We start from the raw sequence: 15,460 nt of genomic DNA on the forward strand, positions 1-15,460 counted from the left end.
TGTATATTTTAAATTTAAGATTATATATCTTAAGTTTAGTAAGTAAATTTTTTAAAAATGTCAAATGTTTATATTTTGGGCAACTACTAAACTAGAAGTTGCTAGAACGCTGTGTATATAGTTCGTATATTAAAAATTATTGTTTGGCCGGGCGCGGTGGCTCACGCCTGTAATCCTAGCTCTCTGGGAGGCCGAGGCGGGCGGATTGTTTGAGCTCAGGAGTTCGAAACCAGCCTGAGCAAGAGCGAGACCCCGTCTCTACTAAAAATAGAAAGAAATTAATTGGACAACTAAAAATATATAGAAAAAATTAGCCGGGCATGGTGGCGCATGCCTGTAGTCCCAGCTACTCGGGAGGCTGAGGCAGGAGGATTGCTTGAGCCCAGGAGTTTGAGGTTGCTGTGAGCTAGGATGACGCCACGGCACTCTAGCCAGGGCAACACAGTGAGACTCTGTCTCAAAAAAAAAAAAAAAAATTATTGTTAAGTTGACTATTATATAAAGATCATGTCTCTTCCCTACATGCAAACTCAAATTTTGACAACTATTTAAAAAACAAAACAAACCCAAACGGAAAGAAATGCTTTCCTAGTCTTTAATGTTAAAAATTGTTTTATTCTCTGAAGAAATAAGAAAATTTTATTAGACCTAGGACTTTTGTCATAATTCAGCTTGATAATGTGGATTGACTCAAATTCAGTCCTTGGGATTCTGTTTTGTCTTCCCCTTATAAATTTTATAAAAGAAATTACTTGAATAATATTTTGGGAAAGTTGGGCAGGTTTCACAACCTATCCTGGGAATTGATGAGGCAGTTTTATACTAGCTAATGTGACTATCTATTGAGTTAATAAAATTTGTTCAAAAGTTTTACCTTTTTCTCTCCAATTAAGAAGTCATTGTAAAATGATTATTGTAAAAATTCAAATAACATAGAAATATATAAAACAGAAGGCAAAAATCCCTGTAGTCCAACCCCTCTGGCTTTTATCCTTTCAGATTTCTTTATCTATATATACTAGCATGTCAATAGTATGTATTTTATTTTAAAATTTACTGGCCAGATAATACATACCTGCCATTTTAGGCCATCAGTTTACAACCTCTGTTCACATTTTCTTCATTCTCTTTAAAAATGTGTATAGTATTTGATACTATGGATATACTGTAATTTATTGCCCTATTTTTAATTGATGGACACCTAGGTTTTTAATTTTTTTTAGTTTTGCAGTTAGTGGTGAAGTGAGCATCTTTCACATACATTCTTGCACATTTTGAGTAATTCTGTAGGAGAAGTTCCTAGGAATAGAATTGTTAGATCAAAATCTTATACATATTTAAAATTTTAAATGCCCCCCAAAAGTTTTGTATTACACCCCCACCAGTTGTTTATGGTAATGTCTGTTTACCTATATTCCCAACACAATATATTATCAGTCTTTTTTTTTTTTTTTTTTGAGACGTAGTCTCGCTCTGTTGCCCTGGGTAGCGTGCAGTGGCATCATAGCTCACAGCAACCTCAAACTCTTGGGCTCAAGCGATTCTCCTGCCTCGGCCTCCCAAGTAGCTGGGACTACAGGTGCATGCCACGATGCCCAGGTAATTTTTCTATGTTAAATAGAGATGGGGTCTTGCTCTTGATCAGGCTAGTCTTGAAATCTTGAGCTCAAGCAGTCATCCTGCTTCCCAAAGTGCTACGATTACAGGTGTGAGCCACTACACTTGGCTTATCAGTCTTTTTAATCTTTGCAGTCTCAGGTAAAAATTGTTGTGATTTGTTACAGTTTGCCTTCAGTTATTCAGTGGAGTATCAATTGTTTCTTTATATTTCTTTTCTGAATTGGCTATTATGATGTTGAATCTTTTAAATTAGGTTGGGCTTTTTCTTATGATTTGTAAGGATTTTTTGTATCATATCAGTTTTTAATCATCTGTTTTGCACGTTTTTTTCCTTCGTTTTGAGGTTATTTTTGGTATATTTTGATTATAGTTTTTTTCCTTTTAACTTTTGTGTTTCTTAAAGGCTTAGAAAGTCCTCCACCTCAAGATTATAAATTATCTACCTGTCATTCTAGTTTTCTGTTTTGATTTTTATATTCCAGTATCATTTAAACCATCAGGAATTTTCTTTGATGTAAAGAGCGAGTGAGGCATCTGGTTTTTAATTTTTTTCTATTTAGCTTTCTAGTTGTTTCAACACTATTTATTGAATAAGCAGTGAACAGTTGAGCAATTATAACCTATTTGCGAAAATGAACAGAATCAGCCTACTTGATTGGTGATTTCCTCAGCAAGACTACACTTGACCAAGGACTTGACCACATCTCCTCAGACACTATAGCCTTGTGACACTCTTGCCTATTTGTTTTTAACTGGTATCTCTACTACTCTATGGTATTAAGTTCCAAATCCACTGTCATTTAAACAAGCCTTCAAAACAGTTTACTGCCACAGCTTATGGAAACCATGGACTTACGTAATACTCTGTTCCATTTCTTGTGGCTTTTTTTCCCAATGATAGAAATTGTTTTATTTTCTACTCGCAGGACTCTTCTTGAATCAGATTCTTGAGTTTGCATGTAGAGCCATGTTTATGGCTCTATTTACCTGCTTTATGTGCTTTTTTGAGTGCTTTGTAGTTTTCCCAGCTTATGTCCTATTTCTCTTCTGTTTCTGATCTTTCCAGCTTTTTAGCAAAACTGGAGTTTTTAGGAAATCTGTAGATAATGAGGGTATGATTTACCTTAACAGCCCCCTTCAAACCCAGATCGTGTTGAGTTTTAACCTAGGATTAACTAGGTTTGTATGTTTATGATCCCTTTAATTCAAGGCCAGGTTTCTGAAGCTAGGATGCAGGGGAGAGCTTCAAGGGTCTAAACTTCCTGAAATTGTATTCTAAATGTTATATGTTCTAATGTTAAATGCTATTTATGCCTCCCCCCACTGGGAAGTAGTGTAAGAACTGACACTTGCAGGATAAAAGTGAACTCAGAAGCCAGTATCCTTACGTTGCTAGGTAGAGGTTCTTTTCCTAATCTGGAATGGGTCTATAACATAAATATATAACAATGCAAATTGAAACAATTTACAATCTGGTATGAACCACTCTTTTTCATGCCTTATTATCTCCAACACCCTTGATTAGGTGCTTTCATTAGATACATTTATGTCAAGATCTTAACTGGATTTTTTTCTTCCCATTTTTATTTCTGCCCCTCTCCTGTTTGAGCCACTCGTGTTTTTCATGAGTATATTCTTCAGTCACCCTTCTCCTCTTTTGTCTTCTAAACCTAGTTATGAACTAACTTCTATTATTGAGCTTTTTAAAACTTTATCCAAACAATATTTATCTCATTCCAGTATTTCTTCAGTACTTCCTTCACATAAAAGTAGTCTGAATTTAAATTATATACACTGTCATTTTCACCAGAAGCCTAGCAAATTTAAAACTTGGGTGTGTTATCTTTTCTTTCTCAAATTCTTGAGGGTATAATAAGGTGTTTCAGAAATCATCTTCAGCTTTTCTCTAGGGTTGGCGACAGCCAATGCTTTCTCCTGACCCTTCCTCTCCAGGGTGACAACCTTCCTGTACCTTCCTCATTGTTCTCACACAGAAAGGCTAAAGAATGTTAGATAATGTCAGTAGTTAAATGAGTTAAATGGACCAACCAGTATCTTAGAATATTTTTTACTTGACTGACTTGTATATTTCCCCCTACTATGCGGAAGTTGGACTTAACCCTTCTCATGTTAAAGATTATTCTGAGGCAGGATGGCTGTGGCTATTATCCTTTGGGATGTCCTGCTATAAAATGGGGAGTCATACTTACCTCACAGGGCAGTTGCGAATTTTAAAGAAGTTAACTTTGCTAAAGTCTCTAGCACAGTGCTTGGCACATAGTAGGGTGTGTTAATTTCTTTCCCTTCCCTGCAGGCCATTCACCTGCTCTTCCCTCTACGATTTTCCATAACACAGTTTTTACTTGGAACCAGCCTTCTGCCAAGAGTGTCTCAGTTTGGTTGTGTACTCCTACAACTACTATTTTTGGCTTGACTTCCCTCTCCAGCTCCCAGTGGTCCAGCCACACAGTCGCCTATTGTACCAGCTGGTTGATGTAAGTTTATCCATCCTCAGAGGAACCTGGTTACTTACCAGTAAGCTGCATTTCTCTGAAAATGTAGCATCCTTGATAACTAGTCTAGTTTTTTTTCTTTCTTTACCATTGATGATGAATTATCTCTGACTTTCTTGTGTGACCCTTAAGTTGGATCTAGAATTAGAAAATTTAGTCTGTTGATACAGGTCTCCTAGTGAGTTCCCGAATCCAGGACACACATGTGTGATTAGGTAAAATGCTGTGGAGACCCATGAGGTCAAAATTTTTTTCACTCCTGTGAATGACATAAGACTTAATTATATAAATTGTCAAGGATGATACATTTTCAAAGAAAAAAAAAGTTGCTGGTAAGTAACTGGGATTTTTGAGTATTTTCCCAAACTTGTTTTAGCAACAAATGCTTTTGCATTTGAATATTTCATAAATGAAAGGAATATGGTTATTAAGATTAATAGTTAAAGAATGGGATAGGTTTCTAGAGATACTACAGATATACTGAGGTGTGGGGGGAGACTGTTAAGTTTTCTAAATAGGTGCTCTCTCAGCCTTAAATAGAAATTGAAGTCTCCATTAGAGAAAATCAGGAAATGCAGTTGGTTCATTCCAGAAACATTTTTTGAGTGCCTACTTTTTTTTGAGACACTGTGCTGAGTATTGTTTCAAGACAGAGAGGTAAAACCACATATTGACTCAGCTGCTTTTGCCCTCAGAGAGCTTATTTCCTGTCCCTTGGTGACTCTTGTGTGACTCAGAACTGAGATGATGGGGTATTGGAGTATAACTGAGGTATGGGATTGGAAGCAGAACTCAATGCTGCAGCCTATGCCTTCGTATTTTCTGTGCTTCTGTAAGTTCTTCTGTTCATGGGAAAAATCAGCTGACTTCATTCAGTATACTCAGAACATTTTCTATATCACCAGAGCAAACAAAAATGAAGCAAAGCCAACGTCCCTTCTGTCTAGTAGTTGAAAAGAATATTCAACTGTCTAACCTTATGTGAGACCTTGGATTTAGATGTCAAAGCAGGTGAGTAAGTCAGAATTGCAGGGGCAGCCCACTCCCCCTTAAGCTTTAAAGGTGGCTCAGCTTCAGAATTAAAGCCACAGAATTAATTTATTCCCACCAAACGTAAAACAAAAACCAAAACTTTTTTTTAAGAAATAAAATTATTTTGTATTTAAAATCATTGGTCGGTATGTAATATTTTATTTGTTAATATAACCACCCCACCCCCACATTTACTCAGTTAAGTAGAAAGGAGGAAAGAAAACTTAGAAGTAATAGAATAAGAAGGGAAAGCTGGCAGAGGAGATGCTCTTATAACATGTCATATGTCTCTATTTTATATAGCAGATACTGCATGGCTATAGTTATTATTTTACCCTTTGAGCATCTCAAGGGCAAGAACTACAGTGCAGTAATTAAGCTGTTGGGTGTTACAGTCAGACATAGGTTTTAATCCTGGTTGTAATTTACAGCCTTTCTAACTAGTCAAATTATTTAGCTTCTCTGAACGTCAGTGCCCCCATTTATGAAGTTGTGATGCTGAAACTGTGTCATAAGATTATAATGAGGAATAAATAAGATAATGTATATAAGCACTTAGCACAGTGCCTGCAACATAGTACGTGCTCAATAAATGTTAACTGCTGTTATTATTGGATTAGTGGATGGATGGATGAAGGATTGTCTTAGAGGCCAAATAGTGGGAAAAGGAAAGATTGTGGGTGCTGGAGTGTTAGGAAGCCATTCATACCTTCTTATTTACAAGCTTTCTAGTATTGTTACAAGTATTGTTCTAGTATTTATCTTTGCCTTTTTGGAAAGCAAATTAATAGATTAATCACTGTCACAGTTTTTCCTAACTACTCTTTTCTTAAACCTTTACTTCCACTAAGGAAGGAATTATTTTTGTGCTGCAGTGACTGTGATGATTGTGAGATTATCCCACCGGCCTGATGCAATGCTGAGGGTTAGGTGTGGTCTGTATGCCAAAGATTTCTACTCCGATTTCACCAGACATAGTTCTGCTATTTTTAAGACATTTTAAATGAAAATGAAACATTTAATATGTGTGTGTGTGTGTGTGTGTGTGTGTGTATATATATGATTTTTTGGTTTCATTTTACTACTTAAATTCTTTTTGCTCTATTTTCATTGATTGTAGATTATGAATGTATGTCTTGGGTATTTTTAGAAGGCTCTGGAGGCCTGATGCTTGGGTAATAGTATTCTTTAAGTAAAGCTGGATTCCCAGACAGCATGGAAAGTACTGTGGTTTTTTACCATGTTTCACAGAATCAAAGATGCAAAATTTTTAATATTTTAACATCTGAAACCAGTGTGCATCTTAGAATCACTGTGATAAGAAAGCATTATATCATAGTTTATTCAGCAGCCTTTTTTCCTTAGTGATACAGAAGATAATGGCGTGCCTTGAAGTTGATATCGTCATAGATTGCATGAAATACAGTATTTCAAGGGACTATGTGTACTTACATATTATAGAAATACGGCATCATGGCAATATGTGTAGTGGGTAAGAGCAGGTGCTCCAGAGTCAGACTTTTGGGGTTTCAGTTCTAGCCCTGTATGTTGTATGACTGTGGACAAGTTACTTATCCTTTCTTTACCTTAATTTTCTCACCTGTACAATGGGGGTTAAGAATAGTATCCAGCTTACAGTGTTGTAATTAGGACTAAATATGATAAGACATGTAATGTGTTTAAAAAATAGTGCCTAGCACATACGAAGTACTTAATAATATTAGCTATTATTCAGAAATTACAGGTTTGCAGAATTGATTTGAATCCCTTTTGTTATGATTGAGACGCAGATCTATTATCCTTAGTATTCCTGTATTATCTGATAATATCAGCAAATGATACTTGGTTTTTTAAAAGGAAAGATAAAGATAAGAAAGGTTAACCCAACAAGTTTTATTTTTAAATATGATTTAAGTGGCATATTTGGTATATATGTTACTATTCTGTGTGGTTAGGATGTAAGAGAAGTTAATATGAGCCAGGAAATTTTCTAGTGAAAGCATGGAGCAGTTTATCAGATAGCTGAGGCTGACGTAAACATAATTTTTGATTCTTGTTGATATGGGTAAGTATGGGAAGGGTTGAAGAGTTTTGAAAATTTGCAAAACCTGAAGAATTTTTTTTTACCTCAATTAAAAAGAGAGAAGAGAGAATCCTTTTTGGTTTTTATGACCTTTATTGCCCTAGGTAAAGAAATGATTTTTTTTTTTTCAAAATTATTTAAGTAGGCAGCATCTCTTTACATATGATGGCTACAGCTTAAGCTTGTCCTTTTATTCTTAAGAGTCAATTTTATTTTTTCTGTTTTAGTGTTCGGTGACCAGTGACTTGGATTTTCCAACACAAGTCATCCCATTAAAGACTCTGAATGCAGTTGCTTCAGTACCCATAATGTATTCTTGGTCTCCCCTACAGCAGAATTTTATGGTATGTAAATAAGGTATCTTCTGCTTACTTGATAATAACTTATTTTAAATAAAAAAGCGTAGATCATTCTCTAGTCATGGTGAATCAAGACAGTATAAATTAAAAAAGCTATCAAAATGATAGCACTTAGAGTGATTTTTAAAAATTGATTAATACAGTGTTTTTAAAAAAAGCCTTAGCAGTGTTGCTTTTTTCCTATACTTTCCAAAGGAAAAGTGTTAAGCAAAAACTATACCTAGGATTAAAAACACTTAAAAGGTGAAGCTTATAGTTAATAGTTGTTATCCTTGAAGAATTTAGTATCCTGTAATCTCATTCTGACTTTGAGTTTTTATTAATTGAGGACTTACTATTTAAAATAATTTTAGGCAGCATGTTATTAAGTAGTAACATACACTGTGACATATTCTCAGGGCTTATACAACAAAAACTTAAACATATTTCCACTGGTCTCATAACTTTTGTAATGAACTGCTAGTATTTAACTCTTTATAGAAGTAAAATTAAGGAGGGTGGGACAAAAGAAATTCAAGTATGCACTCTTGACTTGTGTTGTTAAAAATAAAAAATTTATGACTGGACACAGTGGCTCGTGCCCATAATCCCAGCACTTTGGGAGGCCAAGGCGGCAGGATCCCTTGAGCCCAGGAACTCGAGACTAGCCTGGGCAACATAGCAAGACCCTGTCTCTACAAAAAAATAAATTAGCTGGGCATGGTGGTGTGCACCTGTAGTCCTACCTATCAGGAGGCTGAGGTGGGAGGATCACTTGAGCCCAGGAGTTGGAGGAAATAGTGAGCTATAATTGAGGCTGCAGTGGGCTATGATCGTGCCACTGTACTCCAGCCTGCGTGACAGAGTGAGACCCCATCTCTTTAAGAAAAAAAAAAAGAGAGAGAAAGAAAGTTTTATTACTTGATATATAAAGTGGGAAGGCTAATAAAATGTTGATGGAAGTCCTTGGTGAACCTACTTTAGAGAATTGCTTACTAGGTTAAAAAAATAGATGTTTCTAATGTCTTTAGAAACAGAGTAACTTTTAACACTTTTTACAGTGGAGAGTTAAAAGTAAACCAGCTACTCTTCTGCAGTTCCATACATCTGTATGTTGAAGACTTTATTCAAAAACATTTAGCTTGAGAATTATATTGTAAGACTTTGAGGTTTCATATTTTCACTGACTGACATTCTGAATGAATTTAGTGTTTAAATTTGTCAATAAATATTATTTATGAATCATGTGGGTTTTTTTGGTCATTGACCAAAGTAAATTAGGCAGCCTGTCTTCTTATTATGGTCAAGATATGTTTTGGGGAGCAAAGATTATGTGGATACAATTGGGAAGAGAAAATAACCAATGTCACTTAATTTCTTTGGACATAAGCCAAAATTAACTCTTACTTTAAATGGGATTAGTGCAAGTGAGATGAGATGAAAACCGAATTCTACTGTTTACATAAGCTTGAATCTGAATAGATTAATACATTAAAGGCTAAATTTTCATTTTATACCCTATCCCTTTTCCTTGTTTGTCTAAGATTGTATTATGAAGTTCTTTATGAACTCTCCAGTTGTCCTAAATTTGTTATTTAGGGATTACTTGAGATTATTTCCTTTTCTTCGAATTTCCTGCCTGCTACTGCTGAACAGACTTGTGTGTTTCATGGCCTTTCCCAGTGTCTTCTTCCCTGTTGAGCCTGGTCACAATTCTGGTCCCAGCCTATGCCATTGTGTCCTCCAATCAGTCTTAGCCAGTCTATTCTGTTTATCAGAATTAGCTTTCTAAAATTGTTTTTAACCAATTCAGAGACCTCTTAAGACTTAGACCTATCCTCACTTTGAATTAGTCTCTTTAAACATGTACTTCAGAACTGTCCAGTCTTCATCCATAGTTAGTGTCATTTTTATTCTTTATTGAAAATTCCCTTCCTCCCATAATTGTCAGCTTTCTTTCCTTTGTATTCTTAAGTACTCCATTCTCTCCGAACTTTTCTTTGATTGGCTCTTTTCCTGCAAATTAGCACCCTTTTTCTTCCCTGTTGTCTTCTAAAACTTGATATGAACTCATCTATCATCTTTACTAGCACTGTCAACTTTGATATATGTCCTGTTCATCTAAGTATTGAAATATTTTATATTTTTTTAGAATATTATTATTTTATATAAGTATAAATCCTTTAGGCATATACTTTAATGGATTACTGATACTCTATTTTACATCCCTAGAATTTTATTATATTGAATATTTTGAATTTGACATTGAATAACTAGATCATAGAGTGAAATTTAGAAGTCTTTACTTATCACGATAGCTTTTTGGTATGGATATTTATAGTTGATCTTGATAAATTATATTTCATCAGTTCTAAGACACATTACCCCCATTTTAACATTTGAAATAGGAATGTGTCTTAATTGATGATGCCTCATCATAATCTGGAACGTTTTTTCCTTTCTTAGAGGAACAAAAAATAATGGTAAGTTTTAGCTGAACCAAGAGTGAGACCCAATCTCTACAAAAAATAGAAAAATTAGCCAGGTGTAGTGGTGTGCACCTGTAGTCCCAGCTACTCAGAAGGCTGAGGCAGGAGGATCGCTTGAGCCCGGGAGTGAGAGGTTGTAGTGAGCTAGGATGACACCACAACACTCTAGCCCGGCAACAGAGACCTTGTCTCAAAAAAAAAAAAAGTAAGTTTTTAATTATTGCTGACATGTTAGATTAAGTAAAGTATAGTGTTTTTTTCTTAAATTTATTTTTTTCCTGTCAACAGTTTTTCTCAGATATGCTTTATTGGTGAGAGAAGTCTTTTATTTATTCCTTGATAGATTTTTGAGTTTGCTGACTAGTATCTTAAATCTGGAGAACTAGTAAAGACATCTACTTATGAAAAAAAAAAGTTAATATTTTAGTTATCTCACATTGACTTTTTGAAAATATTTTGATACTTAGCTTTTTAAATATTTGTTTTACTTTTTAGGTGGAAGATGAAACTGTTTTGCATAACATTCCTTATATGGGGGATGAAGTTTTAGACCAGGATGGCACTTTCATTGAAGAACTAATAAAAAATTATGATGGGAAAGTCCATGGGGATAGAGGTGAGCCATTGGTTTGTTCTCTTGGAAAATGACTAAAGAATGGAGATGTACTTTGGTTTATTAAGCAAAGATGTGAAAATGATTTTTTAATATTAAAATTAAGTTTTTCACTGGACTAAAAAGGACTAGCCTGGGCTCACAAGTCTACAATTTTCATTGTTTTCCCTAAGACTTTTTACATTGGAGGATCATGTTTGCCACCTGATAATTATGCATAGTTCTTTATAAGTTACAATGGCAATAACATGTAAATTAAATAGAAATTATTTGAGTGTATGTAGATTTTTAAATTCTTTAGTATTAATAGTTAAACTAATTAAGATTGGAATATGGGCTCCAAAAGGCCCTACTGCTCAAAAATACCTTCCACATAGGCTATTGCAGTTCCTGAAGTTCAGTCATTAAGAGTCATAGCTTCAGTTTTTTTTTATTTTTAGGAGGCCCTGTTAAAGTGTCTGAAAGGAGGGTAATATTTGTTGTATCATCATCATCCATTGTCTTTATTAGTGGAAAGCAGAGTCTGAAGTGACCAGTTAAAGGATAGATCCATTGTTTGGGAGGAGACTAACTCCACAATTATAGTAATTCCTGGAGGGGACTGGGTTAGTACTAGGCACTGGAAAGTTTTGGGGAGGGATGATTCAAGAGAAGGCAGCAGGTATTGAATGTAAAATCTGCATCCTAGCTTTGCTTAAGGCCAGTTCTGAAAATGATTTTATCTTTTCCTCCCCTCATTTTAATAATAATGTGCTAATTGATAGTCTATGGCTGTTTCTTCCAAGTTAGAAAAAGCATACATAAACTTTCATCATTACTACTTTGTTTCCCTGTGTATTTCTGACATTTGACTTGATGAATTTCAGAATGTGGGTTTATAAATGATGAAATTTTTGTGGAGTTGGTGAATGCTCTTGGTCAATATAATGATGATGATGATGATGATGATGGAGATGATCCTGATGAAAGAGAAGAAAAACAGAAAGATATTGAGGATCACCGAGATGGTATGTCTGATTATTAGGTTTCTATGTAGCCATTATGGCATTCTTACAAAAACAATAGATCAAAAGTAGAACTTAGTTCCTTTTCTTCTTCTTTCGTCGTTAAGTATCACATTGATAGTAGTATAATCAAAATTAGAATATTATTTGCAACATTTCGTGATCCACTTGAGCGTCTTTGTTTCCTTTGGCTAGTAAAAGAACATAATCTTTTTTTGGGGGGGGCTTCACTTGGACAATCATCATAATCATTATAATACATAACATATTGATTGTTTAGTACTATGTACAAAGTTGTATGCTTATCATTTCATATGCATCAGCTCACTTAATCTTCAAAACAGCTTCATGAGGTAGATATTATTATCAGATCCATTTTATATTCGAGGAGATAGATTTAGAAAGGTTAAGTAACATATGTAAGATTACACTATTGGGAAGAAACAGGATCCCAAACACTGTGATGATAACTGGGGCCTAACTGACTCCAGGGCCCATCCTTTTAACCCCTATACTAGTTATGACTTACCGGCAAAATAGTTGATCCGAAGAGCTGATAGGTGGTGTTCTCTACTTGGCAAAGCTTATATTAAAGCAGCACAGAAGAATTTGGGGAAAAATTGTAATTACAAAGAAGTATATTATTTAAAAAAACGAAAAGGTACCTTAATGATCATCTAGTTCAGCTCCATTTTATGGATGAAGAAACAGACCCAAGTGGTTAAGTGATCAGCCCTGGTCCAGTTAGTAGCAGAGCTGGGATCAGAACTTAGGTTTCTGCCTCTTAGTGCTTTTTTTTTTTCCCCTTCTTTTTCGGAGACAGGGTCTTGCTCTGTTGTCCAGGCTGGAGAGCAGTGGTGTGATCATACCTCACTGCGGCCTCCAACTCCTAGGCTAAAGAGATCCTCCTGCCTCTGCCTCCCAAATTGCTAGGATTATAGGAGAAGCCACCACGCTTGGCCTTCCTCATGCTCTTAAAACCTTTCAAATTTGAATTTGAATTTTGTGTTTGACCTATGGGCATACCAGACACATGTGAAATGTCATAGAAGTAAGTGAAACACAAAGTTGCTGATTTCTTAGAAAATCACCTTTGTTACAGAGATCTAGTTGGGTGGAGAAAACGAAAAGATTGAAAATTTGTTCACTTCCATTCTTTTTTTCCTCTTTTGTAATTTTCCTGTTTAGATAAGGAAAGCCGCCCACCTCGGAAGTTTCCTTCTGATAAAATTTTTGAAGCCATTTCCTCAATGTTTCCAGATAAGGGCACAGCAGAAGAACTAAAGGAAAAGTAAGATTTGTTCTTTTGAGGCAAACTTGCCCTGTATGGTATGTACCTCACCACTTTGGTTTATTACAAATGAAATTAATACAGCTGGCGAGCTGTCCCACTTCATTGGTTCACAGTGTTTGTGGGATACTCGAAGCAGTATCTGTATATATGTGTGCTACTTTGTACTCTGAAACATTTCTTGTAGATAGAATACATATATAATATAAAAATTATGTATGTATACACATACACATAAATGTATTTATATGCACATATATATAATTTACAGTAGTACATTTAGAGGAAAATTTCCCAGGATACTGTTAGAAATTTTAGTGCAGTTGATATTTAATTAAAACTAATATAATATCCTTTTTAATGATATACCTGGATCATATCAATGAATTTGATTCTTGATAATACCAGGCATAGTATTTAATTGGCTTTTTATCTACATAAAGATTGTTGTAGGTTAGAACCATTCCTGTGTGTTTTAATCAAGATGAACATAAAAAATGATACATGGAAACCATTTAGAAACTTTATTTTCAAAAAGTGATTTTTGTTTCATGTTTACTTACATTTTTCTTGGTTAATGTCAGATATAAAGAACTCACCGAACAGCAGCTCCCAGGCGCACTTCCTCCTGAATGTACACCCAACATAGATGGACCAAATGCTAAATCTGTTCAGAGGGAGCAAAGCTTACATTCATTTCATACGCTTTTCTGTAGGCGATGTTTTAAATATGACTGCTTCCTACATCGTAAGTGCAATTATTGTACGTTTTCATTTTTTATCTTTGTTGTGGAATTATGTCTTAAAGCAGCTTAGAATGTGCTATTATTTATTACAATTAGAATGTATCATTTAATCTTGTAGTTAATATTGGAAAATATATTAAGATCCCAGTATTGATTTTACTTTGTTGCTTGAGGATTGCTGTGAAATCTTTTGCATGCATTTAATTTGGACTAGTGTACCCCACTAATTCAGAATATAGGTCAGTGATTTTTCCATAAATGCTAACTAAGCAGTTGTTTTATAATAAAACTATTATTATGAATTAGCTGATAGCCCAGAGCAACACTACTGATATTGATGAATAAATTGTGTTGAATAAGAAATTGGCTAAAAAGATGTCTTATAAATTTTCATCTGTTTAGAGTCAAATCTTTTTTTTTTTGTCCTCTGAGTAAGTTACATTTTAAAATACCTGCATTTGAATACAAGTAAAGCATAAAATGTTCTTAATGAAATTTAAGTATGGTACATACAATAATACTTCCCCCCGCCCCTCAACATTTCTAGGGAATGAGATTTCTTAGTAACTTTTCTTGGTGATTGGAACTTAAATTATTTAAATGCAGTTTAAAAAGCATCAACGACTTTTGAGATACATTTTGAAAATGTATTTCATACCTCCTAATTTTCCTAAATAGAATAGTTTATTTAATAAGTTTAGCTTTTCCAATATTATATTTTAGTGTGTTATCTATGGCATTGTAACACCTTTAGGGTCTTTTGACCCTGTGTAAAGTTGTTTTCCCCTATACTAAATGGCCACACATTGCTGTCCCAATTTGAGTTCCCATGCCTGCCTTTTACAGATTATCCCTCTGATTATCCACTGGTGTACTAGTGTTAATAGGCTTGCTCAAGCGGTTACGTCTCACCTCCTTTTAAGTTTTTGCCCTATCTACTTATATTTGCTGCAGCTCATAATTTGTTGAGTGTGTATATTGGTCTGGAAGTGTTGTTTGTGTGTGTGACATATTAGTGTTTTAGTTATCTTACATTAGAAAAACTTGAAGTATATTTTTAGAATTATCATTATATCTCCATCTCCATACTGCTGTTGTCTGCACTCCTAATCTAGTTTAAATTGATGATTTGGTGGGTTTAATAATCCGTAGTAAAGTCATCCATTTGTTGGTTGAACTACTGGACCGTTAAGCCCTTGAAATAATTGTGTTGAATTGTCTTTTAATTCTCCTTTACACACCATCATTTTATAAAATACGTCCAATTTTTATTAAGAATATTATAAATTGTGTTCAGATATCACTATAGCAAAAGAATTGGGTGGAAGCTCTATTTTGAAATCATTGAAAGGGTCCTTCCAATTTGTTTATAGATACAGCATTTAGTATACCTTTTTTGTTGTACAAATGAACCATAGATATAGGATACTACTTTTAAGCATTATTTATAAGAATTATTTTATTGTGCTATTTAGAGATGAGTAATTTTGATGAATCTTGAACCTGTTAATTATCTCATTTTTAAGCTGGGAGAAGAAGAGGGAAATATTTTACCTTAATAAAGTTGGCTTTCATGGGACTAGTAAGCTGCCCACTTGGAGCATTTGGTAGCAGTGAGTCCAACACTGCTAGACCCACCTTTCCTTCTTTTTACATTAGAGCCAATGTCTTTATAATTTAGCCTTAACAAAATCTACAGGTATTTCATTGCTTTGTGCTAACTTTGATAAA

At 34.6% G+C, this 15,460-nt stretch overlaps 1 protein-coding gene across 1 annotated transcript in view; it reads left to right on the top strand.

Annotated features, from left to right (window-relative positions):
* Nucleotides 1-15,460, top strand: part of EZH2 (enhancer of zeste 2 polycomb repressive complex 2 subunit) — a 78,465-nt gene that overhangs the window by 34,594 nt on the left and 28,411 nt on the right. The window contains exons 4-8 of the mRNA XM_012662145.1: nucleotides 7,476-7,592; nucleotides 10,571-10,691; nucleotides 11,555-11,695; nucleotides 12,881-12,983; nucleotides 13,568-13,731. Of these exons, the coding sequence (XP_012517599.1) occupies nucleotides 7,476-7,592; nucleotides 10,571-10,691; nucleotides 11,555-11,695; nucleotides 12,881-12,983; nucleotides 13,568-13,731 (646 nt within the window). The remainder of the gene's footprint in view (nucleotides 1-7,475; nucleotides 7,593-10,570; nucleotides 10,692-11,554; nucleotides 11,696-12,880; nucleotides 12,984-13,567; nucleotides 13,732-15,460) is intronic.

Source organism: Propithecus coquereli, unplaced genomic scaffold (assembly GCF_000956105.1).
Source record: "Propithecus coquereli isolate 6110/MARCELLA unplaced genomic scaffold, Pcoq_1.0 Scaffold75, whole genome shotgun sequence".
Lineage (NCBI taxonomy): Eukaryota > Metazoa > Chordata > Mammalia > Primates > Indriidae > Propithecus > Propithecus coquereli.